Source organism: Mixophyes fleayi, chromosome 12 (assembly GCF_038048845.1).
Source record: "Mixophyes fleayi isolate aMixFle1 chromosome 12, aMixFle1.hap1, whole genome shotgun sequence".
Classification (NCBI taxonomy): domain Eukaryota; kingdom Metazoa; phylum Chordata; class Amphibia; order Anura; family Limnodynastidae; genus Mixophyes; species Mixophyes fleayi.
The window spans coordinates 44,263,830-44,288,103 of NC_134413.1; the positions used below are offsets into that span (position 1 = coordinate 44,263,830).

General features: G+C 39.8%; 1 protein-coding gene across 6 annotated transcripts in view; it reads right to left on the reverse strand.

Moving 5' to 3' along the window:
• Positions 1-24,274, reverse strand: part of BMF (Bcl2 modifying factor) — a 95,900-nt gene that overhangs the window by 31,673 nt on the left and 39,953 nt on the right. For all 6 annotated transcript variants that reach the window (XR_012680153.1, XM_075192109.1, XM_075192108.1 and 3 more), the window contains one exon: positions 12,458-12,612. Coding sequence is in view for 5 of the 6 variants with exons in the window: in XM_075192109.1 (XP_075048210.1) it covers positions 12,458-12,612 (155 nt within the window). In the remaining variant the exon portion in view is untranslated. The remainder of the gene's footprint in view (positions 1-12,457; positions 12,613-24,274) is intronic.

Sequence of the window (24,274 nt, forward strand, 5' to 3'; positions counted from 1 at the left end):
GCGATCCCTCCTCCTCCCCCACCTCTACTCGTGTCTCTCACCCTGTTCAACCCTTTTCTAGACAGCCCTGGAAAAAAGCAAAGCTGCTAATCTTTTAGACAGATAAACACTCTGTCCAGGCAATCTGCTCAGAACAGTTTAGTTTTCACCACATAATATTAAATGTGAAACAATTATAAACTTCTGTAGCTTGTAAAAAATGTTAAGCCCAGGTGACCTACATCCATAAAAAGTTTTTAAAAGGCTCACTTATAGCCCGTGTGCTCATTTTGTACTATCCTAAACAATTATAATATAAAAGTATAAAAGTACACTAGCAGTTTAGAACATTTAGTAGGGTAATTCATGACTGTATGGTTACATGTACTAACCCAGTGATCAACATCAGGCCCAGATTTAAATCTTTTTTTCTTGATAAACCCCTTTCTGTCTGCCTCCCCCAAGCCATGCTGCATAACTCAGTGTATTTAACCTCTACCATGTCTCACATGGACATCATGAGTGTGGGAGTGGGTGATCAAGACATGGCAACACAGCGGCCAATCTGACAATTATTTTTTCCACCCTGTAACCCAAAGGAAATATAAAAGACACCATTCAACAAGAAAAAAAATGTTAAACACTTTGGGCCTGACTCAAGTCCGAACGCAACCTGCCTGTAAGTTGTATTTTAAAAAGGACCACTTGTGTGTAGTTCCGAACGTATTCATAGCCAAGCATATCTCAAGATACGTTTCCATGTCAATCTGGGTGCAAGTATGTTTTGCAACACAGTTCTTGCCGTATGTAGACACACAGAACAGACTGCAGTATGCACACACATGTATGTACAATAGAGGTCACATCAGAACACATACAAACATATTTTGATCATGAAATAAATATTACATTTCAAATATAATCCGTTTTTACATTAATTAAATAGAGATGCTTTCAATGCATACTGTACATATAATTCAGTTTTACAGTCTATCTTAAATGCATACAGAAGTTCTGTGCTAGCTAGTGGCAAGCATACATGTACTTTTTAAACAAAAGTCAATGACGCGACAGTATTTATTATCAGTCGGCAATTACACCAGTCTTGTATTGGGTACAAATAATACGGCTGAAAACAAGCGCACTTGCGAGAATCCGAAGACTTGAATCGACCGCATCTGCACACCCTCGGAACGCCCTTACTGAACATAGCTTAGGTTAGTCCGCCCCTTCCCTCCCCTTCTCAAGTCATAGGCAGTCATGTCATTTGCGTTCAGACATACAATTGCGTTAATAGGCGTACGGTCGGTTTTTGAGCATGTGCAGAGCTAATTCATGCAACATACAATAGGCAAATGGACATACGTCTGAACAGGACTCAGGCTCATCATACCTGTGCTCAGCAGGGCACATGGTGTCAACAAAAAGTAAATACTATAGAGGCCATTTACAAAGCACAAAAGTAGCTTTAGACCCACTGAATGCTAAGAATTGCGCAATTACTTCAAAATTTCAGCCGTATGTTTATGAATCAAGATGACTGTACTTGCGGAGGAGCAGCCATGTACCGAGGCAGAGGGTAGGAGTTGAGCAGACTGAGTACAACTGACACAGTCCCCCTCATATTCCATTGTCCCTTATTCAGCATATTGTACACATCACTATGACTAGAGTATACAGTCCTATGTCCATCATATACAGCTTTATTTTAGGCATACACTTCCCAATATATATAGTTTTGCACCATGCCTTCTTGTCTCTCAGTCATCAGGTTGTATGCCTGGACTTTACATACAAACATTAAAGGTAATACATTTCCCCCTTCATAGTTTATAGCAATGTTGTTGCTTTTCCTTAACTACAGTCATTTAAAATTATATAGAAGATAAGCAGCTCTGTAGCTGTAAGTATTGTCAACATAGGTTGCTCACTGTTAGTTTTTATGTCCACAGCAGCATTTTTTCCTGGTGAGGGAGCTTTACACAAAATGAGCTCTGGTCACTGCATGACCATGTTATACAATCTCTAATTGTGTGGTATATGGTTGGATTGTGGGAGCTGGCAAATCTATGGTAAAAAGTAGGTTGAAAGGGCTCTTGGTCTTAAGTACTGATTTGGGACCAAAGTAATCCTCCACTGGGCCATGAGACTCTGCCCAGGATTCGAAGCTGTAGAAGGTCTATCTCCAGTTGTCAAAATATACAAATTTAATACAACAGTTCAACTGAATGTGGCATGAGTTACTGTGTATTGTAATAAAATATTGCATGTAGTATGCCATGTGTAAACCCGCAAACTCTTAATAGCCTGAGTCTGCATTAATGGGTTGTTAATTCAAGAACTTTATGAAGCATTAATCTGGGTCAAGCAATCCATTTCTTGTATATATCCCCAAGTCTAGTGGCATAATTACTAAACTGTGGGTTTGAAAAAGTGGAGATGTTGTCTATAGCAACCAATCAGATTCTAGCTATCATTTATTTAGTACATTCTACAATATGACAACTAGAACCTGATTGGTTGCTACAGGCAACATCTCCACTCTTTCAAACCTGCCGTTTAGTAAATATACCAGATGTTTTTTTTGGGAGAAAAGGCTCAATGTACTCCCTATGGATAATACGAATAGCATTTACAAGCTGTGCTTGGCTATCTAATTTTGCGACAGTGCGCAGAGTATTTAAGCCCTGGGTAACACTAAAATCATTTAAAAACATTTAGTTGTTCTAGCTATCACTTTTGTATCTATGCATTATATTATTGTGTTTCAAACACAGTATACTATGAACAGCAAGATTTGTACAGTGCACCTACATATGCACAAATGTTCCTACCTTTATGGGTCTCCACAAACTTAAGTGCTCACTCACATGAGCATCCAATGCATCTTTGTGGTTTTGAAGGTGAACTCTAAAGCTCACGTGTTGCACAACTGAAATCACCACCCTTAAGCATAGTCAATGATCACATTTGGTTGCCTTTCTCATTATGCTTTTTCCATTTTTCTCCCAAAAGCAGCTTGCTTGAACCCTTGATTCATGCTTCATACAATCCCTGACAGTGAGGGATCAATGTTAATTTCAGGTGACAATTATTTTATTTTACTTTTTTTATTTTTTAATACGCATTGTTTTACGGGAGTAGTGCCTTAATTATTGCTTGTCAGAACTTCATGAAATGTATTGATTCCCTCCACTTCTGATGTGGTGCAAGTCACAAATAATTGTGCATGGCTAACAGGCCCTGCAGTGTCCCACAAAATCCATAAACGCCATCATATGTGCGGTTAATATCACTTCCTAATCACTTAATTTTTTTGCACTGCAAAGAAATTCCTTGTTTCGCAGATATTGTGCATAATTTAGCATATTTGTTCATCGAATTCACAGTGGTAATGCACAAGTCCACATTTCACAGTCCAAACCTATGAGCAGATCCATCCAGCATGTGAATAGGTTGACTATCTACATGCATACGGGACACTAACTCTGTGCCATGTATCAACAATTGAGCAGCATGCAGGAGCATATAAGGAGAAAAGTGTAAAATTTTAACCCATAACCACTTTTTCAAACTCACTGTGTTGGATGTTAAGTTTTCCCTACACTGTTTATGTGTATGTATGTATGTATGTATGTATGTATGTATGTATGTATGCCTATTACATTCCCGGTTTATGGTTCATTCACCATGTGTTGAACAGAGCTTCGGAACAGCATACCATATCTGTACATATCCTAATTGTTGTGAAAATACAAAAAGAGTTAGGGGAACGTCTACTCATTAAGCTCTGGTTACAGAACTTCCAGCAAGCCACAGGTTAATGCTGACTACACTAACGTTAACAAATAGGGGCTCATTGTGTAAAGAAAGGTATCGGTCATAACTTTCCATGTCAGTTGTTATTATAGTTAAATAGCACCCTGTATCTCTTCCCCTCCTCTTACACCAGTTTAGAGATAGCAATGTTAAAACACAACCAGAAAAATCAGAAAAGGGGAGGGGTGCACTGCTCTCACCATTTCTACATTTGCATTTTTTTTTTAACTTACATTTTGGACATGTTCCATCATTTGCCCCTAGCCCCCTCCTTTCAACTCCAGCAACCTTTTCTATCCTAACAAAAAGTGACAGGGCTAAAATATTGTGTAATGACAGAAAAGAATCAGATTTCTGAAAAACCTGTTCTACAACTGCTGATGTATTTTTTTTGTAAAAGAAAAAACAAGAGTGTGCTCAACGCGTGACAGATTAATGCTGTAAGTGTGGTTTCATTATTTATAACTTAATTGTAAGTTCAATAAAATAAAATAACATCATAGATACAATGTAAATATAAGAACATTTCTTTAAAGTGGATTTATCAGCATTTTAACTATTTCTGCCCCGCCACTACTTTTAGCAGAATTTTCTAAAATAAATGTATTGTTATTTGGTTTGCCCTGATAGGATAGGTGCTGCATTAATCCAATAGGCAATCAGAGTTATAATCACCTGTCCAAGAACAGTCGGTGGAATGTGGGCACCCTAGGCATAGGCACACCCTCCTACACAGCGGCATATTCTATTCTTCTGAGTGTGGCACCCCCCTTCACACACAACAGTATCATATTCAATTCTTCTGAGTGTGGCACCCCCAGCTTATTACAAACATGGTGGAGCCGCAGCAGGCAGCTTCACAGGTAAGAAGCAACCAGCTGCTACCCCTCTATGTCAGTGGCTGACACTCAGTGTGTGGGGGGACCAGTGACAATCAAGACACTGAATCACTGACAGTATGTCACTCATTCAGTAATTTAGGCGCCCCAACTCCCTGGCGCCCTAGACATCTGCCATAATGACAGCACCTATCCATAAGTGGTGGATTAAAACATTGTAATATAATTTAAAGCATGCCCATACCCCAAGTACTTTATTCAAGAAGTGACTTTCATGCATTGTCTTGTACATGCCCCCCTCAAACTTCTACTAAAAACATGATTTTATCTTATTTGCTTTGTGTGTTTTCTAGTCATGTATTTATTATCAAGCATAGCTGTTTATTTTCATTGCCCACAGCTTTACAGTGCTCACAGCATTGAACACAACTGTGTCCAGAGACCTACTTGTGTTGTATCCTACTTCAACAAATTTAAACAATTCAGTCTCACGATTATTAGCTGCATATCTGGAATTTGCAGATGTCTTCTGTAAGGAAGCAGCAGACTCACTTCCACCCCATAGGACATATGACTGCGCCACCGACCTCATGCCAGGGGCTAAACTGCCTAAAGTCTGACTGTTCAACCTGGCTTCATTAGGACTCAAAGCTGTGGAAGATTATGTTTCTGAAAACTTAGCCAAAGGCTTTATTAGACCTTCCAAGTCTCGTTTTGGTGCTGGCTTTTTCTTCCTGGCCAAGAAAGATGGGGGTTTGAGACCTTGGGCCTGATTCATTAAGGAAAGTAAAGAAAAAAAATTGAGTAACTTTGAACCTTGGCAAAACCATGTTGTTATGGGGGGGGGAGGTATATTTAAAATGTGGGGACAGATTTATAGTTGTGGTATAGCATGTCCTAGATTAGCTTTAACTTTCAGTGTACAAATAAGCTATCAAGTATTTGTGTGGTACATGAAAAAAAGCAGACAGTATATAGCTTATGTGCAAAACAATAAACTAATTTGCACCCCTTGCATTGTAATATGATTTTGTCCAGTAGAAAACGTACTCATTTTTTTGCCTTACTTTCCTTAATGAATCAGGCCCCTAGTGTTGATTACAGGGGACTGAATCAGGTAACCATTAAAAACAGATATCCTCTGCCACTCATTCCTGACTTATTGAATCAATTAAAGGGAACATTAATCTTCACCATGATAGAACTCAGAGGAGTAAACAACTCATACGAATTTGTCAGGGGGTTGAGTGGAAGACAGCATTCAGTACTCATACAGGGCATTATGAATACCTGGTTATGCCCTTCAGGCTAAGAGGTATGTTGTGGTCTATCTGGACGACATCCTAATATATTCCCATTCTTTGTCGCAGCATCATGAGCACATCAAGGAAGTGAATTTAAGGTGTCTCAAGTACCTTTCCTTGGTTATATAATTTCCCACGGACACAGGTAAAGTACAGAACCCACAAACCTGAGTGCCTTACAGAGGTTTTTAGGTTTTGCAAATTATTACCTGAGATTTATATAGTCTTTCTCCACTATTGTACCTCCTCTCACTGACATGACCTGTAACGGAGCAGACCCTTCTGTTTGGTCGGAAGAAGCTTCAGGAGCCTTTCATACTCTAAAAGAGGCACTTTGTAAAGCACCTGTGCTTAAGCACCTCAAACTGGAGCAAACTTTCATTATAGCGGTGGATGCCTCTGATCTGGGAGGTAGGCCATTCTTTCTCAAGTCAACCCTTTTGACGACAAACTACATCCATGTGCCTTTTTCTTTCAGAAAATTTCCACCACTGAGATGAAATATGAAGTAGGCAACAGAGAGCTGTTGGTCGTCAAGTGGGCTTTTGAAGAATGGAGGCATTGACTAGAAGGGGCAAGGTACACCATTGCAATGTATACTGATCATAAGAATCTGCAGTACATAGAATCCGCAAAAGGACTGAACCCAAGGCAAATCTGGTGGGCTTTGTTTTTTTCAAGGTTCAACTTCACCATTACATTCAGACCTGGGTTTAAAAACTTAAAAGCAGATGCTCTCTCTAGATGTTTTCTTCAGCGACACCCTGAAATCATTCCTCCCGCTTTAATCATTCCATCCACAAAGATTGGAACTGTTTTAACTCAGGATTTGTTCATGCAATTAAAAGCATCTCAAGGTCAGGTTCCATCTGAAACTCCGTCCAATTTCTTGATTGCTCCCAAGCATGCCCCCTCATACCAGTTTCTGTTCCCAATAAACCATGGTCATCCATTTCACTGGATTTTTTTGGTGAGTTAATTTCCTCTAATGGGTTCACCACCATATGGGTGGTAGTTGCCCGCTTCAGCAAAATGGCCCATTTTGTGCCTCAGTTTGGTCTACACTCAGCCAGAGAGTTGGCTTCTTTATTTATCCAAAATATATTTAAGCTACATGGAATTCCAGCTAACATCATCTCTGACAGGGGTTCACAGTTTATAGCAAAGTTTTGGAGATCATTTTGCTCAACCTTAGGTGTGGAATTTAGTTTTTCATCTGCTTATCAACCTTAGACTAATGGGTAAACCGAGATGGTCAATCAAGTCATTATACAATATCTTAGATGTTACGTTTCCCACCTCCACAACAACTGTGCCGAGGCATTACCATGGGCAGAATTTGCATATAATAATACTCATCATCTGGCACATCTCCGTTTTTTTTTTATCTATGGTCATCACCCCAAAGCATGCTCCTTCTCTGATCCCATGTTTACTGACTCCAAAAACATACTCGTAGGTTAATTGGCTGCTATCAAATTGACCCTAGTCTCTCTCTCTGTCTGTGTGTGTATGTTAGGGAATTTAGACTGTAAGCTCCAATGGGGCAAGGACTGATGTGAGTGAGTTCTCTGTACAGCGCTGCGGAATTAGTGGCGCTATATGAATAGCTGATGATGATACTGATAAATGGGATCCCAAGATAACCATGAAAAGACTCAAGAATATCTGGAAGAAAGTTCAAATTTCTCTTTCTCGAGCGGCACCTCAGTCAAAACTATTTTTCAATAAACATTGTGAAAAATGTAATTTCAAAGTGGGAGATATAGTGAGTCTCTCAATAAATAATATTCAGCTGAAGCAGCCTTCTTATAAATTTGCACCCAAATTCAGTGGGCCAAAGTTCAGCGACCCTCAGGATTAGTAGATGGAGTTTGAAGTAGAGGAAATCCTGGATGTAAAGAAGGTCCAGAAACAAGTCTATTATCTGATCCATCGGAAAGTTATGGCCAAGAAGAAAGATCCTGGGTTCCAGCCAGGGACCTTCATGCTAAGAAGTTGGTAGAAGACTTCCATAGGAAAAACCCTTGGTATTGGAGCCCTTTCAACCTCTCCTCAAAGGGGGGTAATGTTAAGAAACATGGTGATCACTGCAGCACACTGGACCAGTTGCCAAGCACCAGTAGCGGTGTCCTTTCTCTGTTAGGTGACAGTGGATTGCACCCTGATGTACAAAGTGTATGGGTACCACCCCCCCACATCATATCTGTTACCAGTGTCCTTTCAGCTCTCGTGTGTTTAGGAATTTGATGATCACCGTTACATGTCAGATCTATAACTGGCATCTTTTCCCTGTCAGCCAGCTGTAGATTGTGCCCCGATGTGTTTAGTTATGCAGTGGTCTTATCTGTTACCAGCATTTCTCCTTTATTTTATTGTACAAAGTCTCATGTATCTGCAGGATGTCCATCGCTACGCTCTGTACTAGTTTCCTGATAACAAAAGTAGCGTTCCCTTTGTCCATGCAGCTGGTGCCTGATTGCAACCAGCGTCTTTTCAGCTCTCAGTCTGGAAGCGTCAGCTGTGCAATCACTTGCTAAACTCTTGCAGCTAATCATCCTACAATATTTCATTGGTTCTGCTGGCTTTATAAACCCCTTCCTGTTACCATACCAATGCTGGCGATAGTTCCTGCATGACCTAGGGGTAAATGTATCAATATGCGGGTTCTTCAACACCCGCGTGTTCAGCCTCTTCTGCGATTAAATTTCAAGCGGCGCTGCATTGTAAAGGGTTAACTTCCCTTTACAATGCAGCGCCGCTTAAAATTTAATCGCGGAAGAGGCTGAACACGCGGGTGTTGAAGAACCCGCATATTGATACATTTACCCCCTAGTGTGCCTTGTATACTTGTCTGTTCTGTGTGTTTGAGCCATTGTTTAAAAGATACTCTGTTTTCTTCTGTTCATGACTTTGGCTTGTTAAACAGATCTGCATAGATATATATCTACCTTCCCTGACCACTGGCTTGTTTAAAGGAACTGCTGTCTTTTCCTGCTCCTGACCTTGGCTTGTCCATTACTTCTGCATTAACCCTTGCCAGTCTGATTCTCAGCTTATGCTGCTGCTACCATCTAGTTTGCACATATCAACTACTACTACTCGAGCTTAAGCCCTGGGGGCAACTGAGTACTGTGAAACATATATAGTTCCTTGGAAAGGGGACTGCTAAAGGTGCACAACTTGCAAAGTGATTCTAGTTGTCACATACCATATTGCTCTTAACAGCGATATAAGAATATGGTGGAAAATTGCCAAACGCAGACAGAAAGAAAGCTACTGGAGGGCATGTAGAAATCCCAATTTACTGCCTTATGTTCAGTAGCATACATAGCATAAAAATCACAGGTTCCCTGTACCTCTTATCCATGGCATACTTGTACCATTGGATTTGGGTGAGTAACTCTGGCCACACAACAGCTTGCAGCCCCAACCAACCTCTTTATAAACTGCCACCGCATCCAATTGGTTGAAGCTGTCTAACTACTTGAACTTTCACATGTTTAATACTTCTGCAAGCACTGAGGCTTGGATAAATCTAAATGCACCAAGGGAAGGTAACACATTCCAGAATAGGTGTCCCACTGTTCAGACATTTATGTGGAACAAAAATGTAAGGAAAATCGTTTTTGGAGATTATTTTCCTTTAAAGCAACTCCCATCATGTCAATAAACAAGTATCTTGATAACATTCATGCGTCAGTTCCAATCTAACAACAATTTGACTAGTTTTGACTCATTGTTATACAGTATGTTGGCTTCATCACAATGCATGGAAGTGGTAGAGGTCTATAAGCTCACATGCAGGACTGGTTTAACAAGCTTCAGCACCCCTCACACAAAATAGGCTCAAACAGTGATAAGATATTTGTTTGGTCCTGTTAAAGATGTGGGAACTGCTGGGAGAGATCTCAAAATCAATTTAGATGTCCATCAACTTCATCCATCAATAATTATTCAGCAGCCAATGAGAAATACTGCTTCTGACTGGTTGCTAACTAAGTAGTAACAAGCTTTTAAATACTGATATCACATGTGTATCTGATTTTAGCTCACTACTCTCTACAAGGCACTCTGTTACCCACCAAACCTGAGTAAGTAGCTCCTCTAATTCTGTATTGTATGCTGGTCGCCAGAATGGTGTTCTGCCAAGTGTACTCGTCAATAGACTGAAGCTCTGCTTTGTATACTGGTCAGCTGCCAAGTGTACTTGTCAATAGACTGAAGCTCTGCTTTGTATACTGGTCAGCTGGGTGTGTATGTTATTTGATTATAGTTCATTAAAATTGCATTTTGTCCTATGTTTAATTGGCTGTGTAAACCCACAGGAATATTTTGACATTGTTCATGTAGATGATAGGCCCATCATAATTTTCAGCAGCAGGCACAATGGGCATTTACTCTTACACTGCTCATAAGCAACTTACACTGCTCATATGCAACACCTTTTTCAAAATGTCCCAACTGTTATTTCTTGCAAGCTGCATTCTGGAATCAAAGAGCATACAATAAAAAAATCCACATAATATAGAGAATATATTACACCATGGATTGAAATTATGCAATGTAATGTGGATCTTTTATAACGCACGTAGCATCTTCCATTCCCAGAATGCAATATCTCTGAAACAGCTAGACCCTCACTATATTGTAGATGATTAGATTATTATAGATTGTGTTTTGCCTGATGCCATACTGACTATTTTGTATTCCACTCAAAATTTTAATCATTTTGTTTTATGGAAGAGACTTTGGACTAACTAACTCTCTATAGACTGCAGCAAAGTTTTTAGATGTTTTGTTGGGAGTTCTGTAACATTATCATTTACACATTGGATGTTTTGGAAAGGTGAAGGGAAAATATTAAAAGTCTGACTGGATATCTTTAATTCATCTAAAGGCCAGAAAGTTGGATAAATATTTTTACTTTAAAGTAAAATTGTTGAAAACGCTTATTAGTGCACTGGGAAATATTTCAATTAAGGGATTACTGGTGACAATGCAGATGTGCAGGAATTGTTTGTTTTAAAACAATTAGTTTTGAGCTCGAGGAAGTCATTGAATGTAATTTACTGCCAGGTTACTTCACAGCCTGTTCAAAAATTAACACAATTAACAAGACTATGGACTTCATATAGAGTAGGGGCAAACCCAGAGAGAAAGTGCATTTTTACACTTTGGTACAAACATTTTGTGGTGTAGAGAGGCAAATTTAAAATGTGTGGCCAGATATAGGTTTAAGTGGATTGCACGTCCTAGCTCAGCTCTAAATCACAGTTAAAAAATGAACAGTATGAGCCTGAGTCATTAAGGAGGTAAGGCAAAAAAGGGGTAAATGTTCTCTTGGACAAACCACGTTACAATGCAAGGGGTGCAAATTAGTTTATTATTTTGTACATAAGTTAAAAACTGGTTGTTTTTTCATCTAGCACACAAATACTTGATAGCTTTATTTATACACTGAAATTTAAAGTTGATCTAGGACATGCCCTATCCCAACTATAAATCTAAACATTTTAAATTTACCTCCCCCTCCAATGCAACATGGTTTTGCCCAGGTACAAAGTTACTCCTTTTTTATGCTTTGCTCTCCTTAATGACTCAGGCCCTATGTGTGTACTACATGCAAAATCTGGCTTTATTTTCCCTGCAATCTAGAAAATTGCTCTTACACCCCTTGCATGGCAATATGGTATATCCAGGAGCACATTTTAGCTGGATTTGGTACTTCTTTCTAGTGCTGGGTAGAACTCCCCTATCCCCCCATAAAAATGTGTGGCATAGTTTCAACAAGGTGCTGGAAACATTCCTTAGAGATTCTGGTCCATGATGACATGAGAGCATCACACAGTTGATGCAGATTTGTCGGCTAAACATTAATGCTGCAAATCTCCCGTTCCACCACATTCAAAGGTGATCTATTGGATTGAGGTTTGGTGACAGTGGAAGCCATGGGCCACAAAGGGATGGACATGGTCAGCAACAAGAGTCAGGGAAGCTATGTCATTTACAGGATGCTCAATTGGTATTAAGAAGCCTAATGTGTGCCAAAAAAAACATTCCCCACACCATTACACAATCGCCACAAGCTTCCTGAGATACTTAAACCACCTCATGCTACACCAATAACTATTCCACGGTCAAAGTCACTTAGAATACATTTCTTCACCCTGCTGGTGTTTGGTCTGAACAACAAGTGAACCTCTTGATAATGTCTGCATACCTTTATGCATTGAGTTGCTGTCACATGATTGATTAGCTGATCATAAATTTGCATTAACAAGTAGATGTACAGGTGAATTATTAAAGTAGCAACATTCAGGCGTCACTCAGGAATGAAAGAAAATGAAGGAATTTATTCTCATACAGCAGCAACGTTTGGAGACCAAGCATAATGTGAAACGAGGGCTCAAAATGTTGCTGCTGTACAGGAAAAATTCTCTCAGTCTTCTTCATTCCTTAGTGCCATCTGATAATTTTCCTTTACATTTATAGTATATAAAGATCGTAGATTACCCTCTGTAAGTGAAGTCTTTGAAACTGATCCCCGATGAACTGTAATTTCCGAGCAATCCGCCCCTCAGCACTCTGCTCCTGCCTCTGATATTCTGTCTCCTCTCCAAATCGTACAGCTGCCTCTGCAGGTTGGTGTAAGAGGTACCCAGCATTCCCTACAGTATACAGAAAGAAAAAGACACCACTATTTAAAGCTTACCTCTGTTAGATAAAACATCTGGTATTTTTAACTAGGTTTTAAAAGGGCCTGATTCATTAAGGAACGTAAATGCTGATATGTGCCATATTTTGCTTAAAGTTGCAGAACCGGACTGTACTTTGCATACAATTGTGGCACCGTTTATAGACAGAACCAAACCATACTTGCAGTATTTTGCATAAAAATCGCCCTGGACCATACGCTTGGGAAACACAGCAATGTCCAATTCATCTTCAAGCTCGAAGGACCATTACTACAGCCTACGATTTCATGGCGGGTACAGGGAAGGAACTGGCGCATGTACTTAGTCAATGTACAGTAAGGGCGCACCAAGGTCGAGTGCACGCAGCAGCGTCCGATTCAAGCTTTGGACCTCTCACAGGTACATGTTTTTCTGTCGTATCACTTGGACCAGCTGGTGTAAGTGCCGAGTGATAGTGAAAACGGTTGCATATGCAAGATAGAACAAGTGTTTGCAATCAGGAGCAACTGTAAAAATGCATTTTAAAGCACAGTAGACATTCATAACATCGTAATAAATTTATTTTATGGAAGGGGGGGTGGAAAGAAAATACTTTTTATTAATGTTTATTAACAGGTGACATTAACTGAATAGTTTTTTTGTATGTGTTCTTTTGTGACTTTATATTCTGCAGTGTATTGTCTGTTAGAGCAGAGCAGACCTGGACCCTTATTAATCAACAGACGTATCATTGCATATGCTACTTGTAAAATATGGATGTGTATATGCCAGATTTATGTGCGTTTTTTTTTTAAAAACACACAATATGTTCGTTTCGCATGTCTTAATGAATCAGGCCCTAAATGCATACTTTATGCATAATAGTCATATATAAAGGAAAATTGCATGCTTGTTGATCCAATAATCTTTTCTCCAAAGAGGTCAATCTGGAGGACAGGGTCTAGCAACTTTTGGCATGCAGTTACTGCTTTATCCAAATGACGCTGCTATTAGGCCAAGAAGCTTTGCAGGGTTTTATTTTTTATGTTAAATTTAAAAATAATTTTGGGATGCATTTATAAGATTGACAGGCTTGTCAGCCCGTATTTTTATGGTATTTTATACATAGAGATGGCACATCTACATGTATTGTGGCACTTCCACCAGATAGTGAAGTCAGCTTCCTTTTTGAAACACTGCTGTAGGGCAGCAGGGAAGAAGTGTCAGAGTAAAACATTCAGTAGATATTTCAAACAAAGGGGCAACAAAAATTAATCTCAATTTCATTTGCACATATACTACATCAAATATCACTTGGGGCTAGATTTACTAAGCTGCGGGTTTGAAAAAGTGGGGATGTTGCCTATAGCAACCAATCAGATTCTAGCTTTCATTTATTCAGTACTTTCTACAAAATGAAAGCTAGAATCTGATTGGTTGCTATAGGCAACATCCCCACTTTTTCAAACCCGCAGCTTAGTAAATCTAGCCCTTGGTGTCCTTGATCTTCTTAGGCCGAAGTGGGTGGGAGATCCGGATCACTTATCAGTTGAAGACTGCGATTATATATTGAGATGTGCCCGTGTTGCCACCACTTGTGTTAGATTCCAGTAATTCATCTTACACAGAGTGGACCTAACACTCTTTAAAATACATTTACATAAATTTGGAAGGGGCAATGCCCCAATTTGTCCCAAATGTAGAGAGGCGTGGGGTCTTTTTGGCATCTACTATGTGAGTGTTGTAAGGTACAATGCTACTGACATGACATAACAGAGGGCATGATGAACTTATTAGCAGAAATGTGAAGCAAACGTATGCCAAAATCTTGGTATGCTGTGTGGTGCTGGGGGGGGGCAGATTGTTTAGTTACCAAGGCCCTCAGCAACTATGATGTAACTCATGGCCTTTCCATGGTTAAGGGGATAATCCTTCTTTTACTGTTAACATTTACTTGCAAAAAAAGAATGTGAAGAACTAAAGAGTCTAAAATGTTAAGCAGAAACCTTCTTTATGACAGATTAAGCATGTGCAAGACATTGTTTTAGCCTGGGCTGCATACACAGTATAGGCAAACTAGGTACTTGCCTGTGCCAACACTGTTCACAGGACATTGTATAAAGAATTTTACTAATATTATTTACTATTTTCCTTTTTAATATTTTTCTAAATTGCTCTTTCTCACAAATCAGTTTTTCGCAGTGAAAATAATAATGGAGGGGTGGGGTGGGTATCAAATACAGGGGCACTAGGGTAGTACCTACTCTAAACACTGCCCTGGTTTCTACCATCAATTTGTCTCGCTAAATCACACTAAATCCCTCAAGCTCAGCGGTCAAAACCTATGTACTAAAATAATGTGAGCAACATGATTCTATGAGGGGGCTTCTATCTGTTCCCCACACATCAGAAAACCAGCTAATGCATCAGTACATGACAACCATCTGTTCTAATAGACACAACACTATTTGTGCATATTTTGGCAGCAAAATCCCCTGCATTCTGGAAGACACATAGCTAGTGTGCTGATCCTGGCATGTAGCCAGTGTCCCTAATTAGAACCACATTATTTTCCATTTCCAGGTTGTATCAGCATCCTTGTGCCAATGATAATTCTAAAGACTTGTCTGTGAAAACTGATATTCATATTTGCACTAAAAAGCTGTGTGAAACATTGTAACAAAAATTGAATTATACTGGGTTACAAATATCAGGTCTACATATTACTTTGGGTGTCAATGGAACTCTTACCATCGCCAGTAGGCCCTTTTTTTTTGGACAGCCATATGGCAGCCAATCTGTAACGGCAGAGTTAGATATTATCTTCTTATCAAAGAACAAATACATAGCTATCAAAGACATGTGCTATTATGTGGTGTATTACATAGAGCAAACAAAAACTGTTGCCAATAACATGTATGATTTGATATTCACACTGGAAATAAAAAATAATACAAATCTACACCAGATGTAGTAAAGCTTTAAAATGGAAGCAGGGCATTTAATGACAGAGGAAGAGATATACCTTTTATACCGCTAGGTTTACCTTGGAAAACATCAACATTAAATGTCAGAGTTAAAAAAATACTCCTGTTGGATACATTGCTTTTTATCGACTAATAGCCAGAGAAACAAAACCTCTTTGTAAAATAAAAGTAAACCCCAAAACCACTTAGACCTTAAATTGGACAATTCACAATGAAGATCTGGGGGTATATTTACTAAACTGCGGTTTTGAAAAAGTGAAGATGTTGCCTATAGCAACCATTCAGATTCTAGCTGTCATTTTGTAGAATGGACTAAATAAATGAAAGCTAGAATCTGATTGGTTGCTATAGGCAACATCTCTGCTTTTACAAACCCGCAGTTTAGTAAATATACCCCCTGATCTTGTTCCTGTTAAGACCAGCAGAATAACTACTTCGCAGCTAGTGTCACTGATGGAAGATTTCAATTAGTATGTTTGGAGTATACATTTCTGCACAAGAATAATAGAGCTGGCATAGTTGCCAACGTTTCAATAGATTTTCCAGAAACACTTTGCTGCTAAAAGAATTGGTGCTACACATTGAGGCATATTCAATTGTTGGCGTTTCCCGCGGCATTAAAAATATTACCGTTATTACGGTAATTCTAAGCTGGATTTCAGCTCACAGCTCCCTGAGCTGTGAGCTGAAATCCAGCGTTAAAGGTACCGTAATAACCGTAATTATGCACACTATTACCGTAATGATGGTAATAATGCGCACGATGTGTTACTTTTCCAAGTAACGCCAACAACTGAATATGCCCCATTGAGTCACTATTTGAAAATAGGGATATTTCCAGGAGAGAAAAAAAAACCCTGGACAATTGTAGGGCTGGGCACAGTGTGATGTAATTTTTTGCAAAATACAGAGTAGGCACACCAATGTGTCTAGTTTAGCGTGGCAGAGTAAAAAGACAGGTGCATTTATGTTAGGAGAGGGGTGAATAGCCATTACCACTCTGCAAAATAGAACCCGATTTTTGCACCATCTCTGTGCAGGAGTATATCGAGTCTCGACCTTTTAATGAGAACCATCTTGCGTATTCTAGTTACTTTTTGGCTGAAAAGTGGCGCATGTAATAAAGACAGTCAAGATGTCTCCACAATCTCGAATTTAATTTATGATATGTTGCCATGCCGAGCATTATTTTGCTGCCAATTACGCTATACCTAGCAAAAGTCTACACAGGAATAGAATTGTTTGTCTTGGCAGAGGAAGCATGGTCATGCCAAATAGACTGTGTGGTCACTCTCCTGAACCCCTTGGTGGAAGTGGGAATTTAGAAGTGTCAGTATGAAATTTTGAAGTGAGGCACCCAAATGCTTGAGATATTTTTATTGTGTAAAATTAATTTTGGATGCTTTTTAGTACTCTACACTATAATGTAATGCAGTTCAGCAGTAACCAGGTGCCACTGGGCATTAAAAGGGTGTTTTGAAGGTTACTGGGGGCAGGCCAGCACTTGGAAGCACTGAACGCCCCTCCGGTGGGACATAGTCATACCTCTATGATGTGTGTCTACACCCCCTTCTCGTGTGCACTGTTGAAGTCGTATAATTGGATGAACGAAAGTATATTGGTTTAATATTGGTTTGCCGTGCGTATTGCGAAGCGTACGCCACGTGTTACGTGACGTGGTGCGTTCGCATGGTAAAATACGCACGCACACACTCGCATTACAACAGTTAGTTATTTATATAATTTCATATTGGTTCTGTTACACTGTAATTCAGGAGCAGATAGTATTCGGTTTATTATTAGTCTATATATATATATATATATATATATATATATATATATATATATATATATACGTATATGTTGATTATATGTACATTGTAGTGTTATTAAAGGTTTAGGTAATAGGAAAGGTGTCATGCCTGATATCATATTGAAGCCCTAATCATCAGCAGCTGTCCGGTGCAGTCGGCGAAGAGATCGCACATTGCATACTTTAGTTATTGATATTAGAGAGTGAAACCTTTGTATGATACTGGCTATGAAAAGGAGCAGACCCCCTGGAGAGAAGACCCCCACCTTTGGATTCCTTAGATTGAATCAACCTATTACCTGTCTGGCCTGGACCCACCCAACGTCTGGACCTATAGAAACAATCTACGTCATCTCTATTGTTCACAATGTAACACTGACTGTATATATATTAGTTGCATCTCACCGGGGCCTCAGTCAACTCTGACACAATATTCTATACAGAATATTGTCCATCGGGTCCGGTGATTGCGCAGCGTGCGCAAGCGATTGCATTTGGTATGTACTTATCTTTTGGTATTGGCTGTGCTGTACTGTACTTTATCATGATATAATAATGTATTGAATTGTTGACTATTTACATCTGCTAAAATAAACCACCATGTGCTTTGGACACACATACAATTGATTGGGCAATGCTTATTTTAAAACGATAAAATTACTTTAATAATTTGGGGGCTCGTGAGTTAGGAGTTACGTTACCGGCAGGTATGCAACGCTTACGATATTCGGTTCCTCAACAAAGGGTGGATTGACGGACGCGTCGCATAAAGCAGGAAAGAACGCAATGCGTCTAATACCTGTGGTTCACTGTGTGTTGCGAAACCGAATGTCCGTTGTTGCATAGACTGAAGGAACGCTAATTAGAATCTAGGGACAAGAAAGAAAAATGTTTCTTTTTATTGTCGTTTTATGTTTTAAAAGTGTATTGCATTGCTGTGCGTATGTGTAGTTCCTGCTGTGCGTACGCGAACTTCCGGTAGATTTGCCACGTGGTTGAACAATAGTTTTGATAGTTGTTATATGCATACGGTAAGCACTTGGTAAAGTCTCTGAAAAGATAGTGCCATTGTTTGGGAAAGTTATTTTCTGTACAGAAAACAAAGGTTATGTGTGTGTATGTGAATAAATACATAAAGGAAAAAGTATACTGGAAATTATAGGCAACTATAGGTTTTCGCACGTGCACCCAATACTAATCACGACATTCACTGATAAAGGGTATTGTTTGCTGGAAGGGACAGAGCATTGCGGTGTTATCTGTGGTCCGCATAATGAATCATTGAGCGGTGCAAATCGACCGCATGGCAAGGCCGTGATTGAGTATTGGGAGGGCAGTGTGGTACTATTTGAAAATTGATAGCGCTTTAGTTCAGGTGTGTCTGACGGGGCATGTTAAAAAAACCTGACAACAAAGGTTCTGTTCTAGGGCTGAGCAGGATATAAAGAAACCTTTGTGTGAGTGGTGTTCTGTTCTAACAAAGAGCAGGTGATAAAGAGACACCACAGAGTATACTTGGCAGGTATACTCAAAGCGAAAATAACAGGTTTTCGCGGCATTCCCAAATATTAATCGCAAAGCTTACCGATAGTTAGTATCCGTAGGCGGTGCGATCGAACCGCATGGTTGCTTTAGTGCAGCCGTGATTGGGACTTGGGAGATGTGGGAGGAAATACGCTGCAACCACTGATATTCTTGATTGATATCTGGTGCTGACAGTGGTAAAGTACTCAAACTAGGAAGGGCATTGATATCTTAAGGGGACGTGCCTGTTGAAAACGTCCATGAATAAAAAAAAATCTCTAGTAAGTTCTGTTTCAAAAGAGAACAGGTAAAAGTCTTTTTGTGTAGCGTTGAGAAATAGGTTGTTTTCACAATGGATATGAAGCAAACGCTAGAGATAGTTCATGTTGTGCTGCCTAATGAATGGCCGGTTGGTTCGGCAAAATATGTTATGTATAATAAATACGGTGCGTATGCTACGGCATACTGCGACAAATGGGTCAAGATGACCCGGGAGTGTGTGAAACCTTTCCCAAACATAGGTACTCTTGACTCAGAGGTGTTAAATAATGTTAGAGATAAAGTGCGGTTGATTAAATCAACAAAAACGAGAATTAAACATGATGGCTGTTTAAAATTGTGGCAAATGGAAGGTAACACGTGGCAGAGCAGCGAACGCACAGCGGAAGTGAGTGTAAGGAAAAACACGTGTTCAGCGGAAGTAAGCGTACCGGAAACAAGCATTCCGGAAGTGGGCGTTGCAAAGCGTGGCGAACTGAGCGCAAACACGCCCCCGATAAATTTGGTCGGGGCGGGAAGTACAGCCAATACCAAAAATGTAAAAATGGTAACTAGTAACTTGTATGGTGTTTTAAGTAATGTTAAAAGTAATGTTTCAGGACAAAGAAGAGGAACGGTCCCACCAGCAGGGGCAGTTGCTGAAAGTGGTGAGAATAATGAAAAGGTTAACACAGGGGGAGACATTCATTGTACTGCAACAGCAATTCCAACAACTAGGTCAGAACAGAGTGATTTGGTAGGCTTATATCCCATCCGCAGAACAGCAGTTCCCAATGGGAAAGCGGACAGAGATGGTGTAGTTCCCATGAAACAAGTAGCAGTGTATTCTCCATGGACTAAGACGGAACTATTTACAATTATGTCTGATTTCCCTGATCCTAGAAAAGATTTGGCCAAGTGTCAGAAATTTATTAGACATTTAGGTAATGCACATGAACCTACTAATAAAGATTGGCGAGTGCTGTTTAGAGCTTGTCTTCCTCTCGATACTGATATACAGAAGTTCATTGAGGGTTGTAATTTGGAGAAGGATAAACCCTTAACTGAGGATAACAATCAGCATAATATTAGATGTATAATCAAAGAGTTGGCCGTATATTTTCCAGTGACTGTGGAATGGGGCAAAATATGCAACATCAAACAAAAAGGTAATGAGAATACAACTGATTATTTTTCAAGGGCGCTAGCGGGCATTATTAAGTACACAGGAATATGGGATATAATGGTAAATCCACATTACAGGGAGGTAACTGTTGCAGTACTAATGGACGGCCTCCGGGAGGATCTAAGGACTTGGATACAAACCTCTTTTCCTAATTGGAGAGGTCTCACGGTAACTGATATTAGAGAGCATGCTATAGAACATGACAAAAATATATGTAAAAAGGAAAAAGCACAGAGTGATAGGTTAATGATGTTGAGTATCCAGGCATTAGAAAAACTACATCCACAACCTCAGAATTATAAAAACCACTATAAGGGACGAAAGAAACAGAAATCTTTGAAGTGTTTTAACTGTCTTAAAAAGGGACATTTGAGGAAAGATTGCAAAGAAAATATTAGAGCCAAGGCTAAGAAAATGGGACACGAAGAAAAGAGACTTAGCCCACCTAAGGGGGAATCACATAGACACCCACAGAGACGGCGCACACAAGTCTCGGAGACTTCTCAACAGTTTCCTGTGCACCTCATAGCAGCCAATGCCTTGGGGGAGAACCATAGTCAACCCTGGAGGTTAGGTCAGACCTGTAGTCCTACAAACAGGTGGGGTTTAAACTGTGGTAAGTAGTAGTGTACAAGAAACTGATTTCTAAAAGGTAACCTTGGTTGATTTTGTTTGTTCATTTATGTTGTGAAATGTTTGTTGTCCTAAAATGCTAGCCGACGGCAAAGAATAGAAATGTTTGTTTTGTATGCTGTTTTAAGATAACTATCTTGTTTTTCTTTTCACAGATAAAAGGGACACAAAAGAAGTATAGACAAGTGTTTAAAAAGGGTGAGATAGAGAAATAGAAGAATTACTCTTGAAAGACTAATTAACAATAGACAATTGGAACACTCTTTTGTTTTAGGCTGCAGTGACTCATGATAATTTGTTTGGCTGAGAATCATTATCCAACAATGAAGTATGTATATACTTTGCTCCAAAATATCGTTTTATGTATTTCAGAGAAAATATGAGTCACTAAGAGTACATTTTTACATTTCTCTATTATAAGTTAGAAAAGTCCGTTGAAAAGGTATGTAGTCAATGAGATACCGAGTTCTTAACGAACAAATGACGGACGACACTGGATTGCACTGTTAAGAACACCTAGTCAAGTATGGGGAGGGGTCATAGTTAGCAAATAGCTAAGGGGAACAGTGGAATGAATACAGCCATTTCCCCATAGAGTCAGAGTCCAATCCAGCTGTCATTTTGTTGTAAAAAAATCTCCCTTTCTACATGTATGTTTGTATTCAAACCTTTGTATTCCCATCATTCATTGCTTTCCTATTTCTCATTCTTTACACAAACGCTAGTCTCTCTCTCTCTCTCTCTCTCTCTCCCTCTCTCTCTCTCTCTCTCTACCTCTCTCTCTCTACCTCTCTCTCTCCCACTCCCTCTCTCTCTCTCTCTCTCTCTCTCTCTCTCCCTCCACCTCTCTCTCTCTCTCTCTCCCGCCCCCTCTCTCTCTCTCTCTCTCTACCTCTCTCTCTCTCTCTTTCCCTCTCTCTCTCTCTCTCTGCTCTGGTAGAGATAAAATCAGACACAGTCTCAACAATGGGGCTAAAACATATTTTTATGTTTCAGAGATACACACACTAGATTGATATGAGTTACAGAAACAGTCAGGGGTTTTGTTTTCATGTGTATAGAAACTGCTGATTTTTAAGCAGAAAGGTTCTGTTGTGGAAATATGATTCATGTTTTATAGATTGCATATCTGTTTTGTTTTTTGTTTTTTTGTTGTTTTGGTTCGTGCCTCCTGTACAAAAATGTGCCTTTTTATGGATGCACAAAGGGTGGAGACAGGAGATTGCTAGAGGATAGGCATACAGATATGCATCTCTGTGTAGAACATTGGAGTAGGATTTTTACCACAAGATACGACATAATGTGAAACCCTAGAAAATGTAGAATTTTCATGTTTTATAATTTTCACTGTTAGACAGGCATGTACTGGATACTGTTATATTTGAAGAAAGTGTTATAGAAAGAGAGCTCTTTGCCTTTCCCACTTAGTCAAGTAGCTGAATATGAGGTACTGAGAATGACATGTGAGTTGGCAGAGGGAAAATCGATTGATATACATTGGTCTTTAGCATTTTTCTAGTCTAGAGGGCGATGTTGAGGTGACTGAGAAATCGTTTTATAGCAATACCAGCACATGATTAGGACACTACATAGAGGACTTTATACAGTGACACAGTTACCAACTGAAGTAGCTGCTAGTAAGGCCCACACTTACACGCACAACCATACATGGCTGTCACACCAGGGAGAACATAGCTGTCAAATAGACAGCAGGGTTTTATGTGACAGCTAACAAATCTATGTTTTGTTTTGTTTTTCATTGTATTGTTTTAGTTTTAAAAAGGTGAACACACACACAGGCACGCATACACATATTGGTTAATATAGGAAGATTTGTGTTTGCCTGAGGGATAAACTGTCTGGAAGGTGAAGCGATGTGGTGAGGAGTCTGGTGGACTCTGGAGAGATGGACAAGGTACACCAATAGAGCCATCCCATATCCCTCCTGCTGATGGGTTTTCCTCCAGGTAAAACAAATACACGTCATCCAATTACCACCATGCAGGATCCTCAAGTATACACAGGTGTACCAATGAAATATGTCTGGGTAGAGGCGTATTGAAATGTGTCTAATGTATTACTGTTTCATACTCAAAGCTTTTGTTATTCAATGTGATAGTCCTAGAGTTATAATAGATGATAGGGATATTCATGTTATTGATAATAGATGTATAATGTATGAGTAGTGGTAACAAATCACATACTTTCAATTAGCCATAAACCAGTGTGAACATAAAGTAGTGGTACTCGGTAGAATGAATTGAATAGAATAAGAGTTGGAACTTGATTGAAGTGCCACTAGTCCTTTCCCGCTACCAAAAGATCACCCCTGGGCAGACTCCTAACCAGTCAGTTTTTGAAATGTTCTTGACCCCTCGTGAGATGAGATTGTAACTGGGAGGCTAGGTTAGACCTTGAGAGAAGGTAAATAGTGAGACAGCAACCGAGAACGTCCAAAACACTGTTTCCTGAAAGGTCACACTAACTGTCAGGATGTTGGATCAGGAGAGTAAGTTGTGGAGCGGTAATTTCTTAAGCTTAGGTTATTTGCCAGACAGGTACCAGGTGTAGGCTACCAGCCTCACGGCTTCAAGGGTAGCAGAGACACACTGGTGCCCATACCACCCACTGCAGAGGGGCCAACACTCAGAGAAGGGTCCAAGGGCACTCATGAGTCTGTACTGGAAGGCCTCGAATGCAGTTAGTAGCACCTGAGCCAAAGGCTAAGACTGTTGTCCAGCATGAAGTTGTAGTTTTTCCTGTTTTGTGTTCTCTCATTTCACTCTCTTCTCAGGACGGTTAATTCTTTTGATTATTAGCAGGTGACAGAGACTGGTTCGGGTAATGATGAGGAGGTATTGGGGAGGAAGAAGTTAGTAGCATAATCAGTCCGGCCAATTACTCTATTCAATTCAGGGGTAAAGGAAAATTTGGAAACCTTGGAGCTTGGAGAAAGTGCGAGGGGCTATTGTCTGAGTAGCATTACGTCCGTAAGTACGGCGACCCCATAGTTAAAAAAAAAAAGAGACACACCCAGCAATGCCAGTCCAGTAATATCCGGACTCGAGCAGGCATCCTTGAGAATGATTATCATTCTTGGGAGGGTAAGGTTTTAGACCAAACAAAGTGCTGGGCGTGCTCACGCGTGCCTCAGTGATTATATCAAGTAGGATTAGTTCTCTTTCCACTAAATATTCTTGAGGTACCCGAACTAGGGGTGGGAGGTCACTAGGGGAAAAAGTAGGACACCTAGGT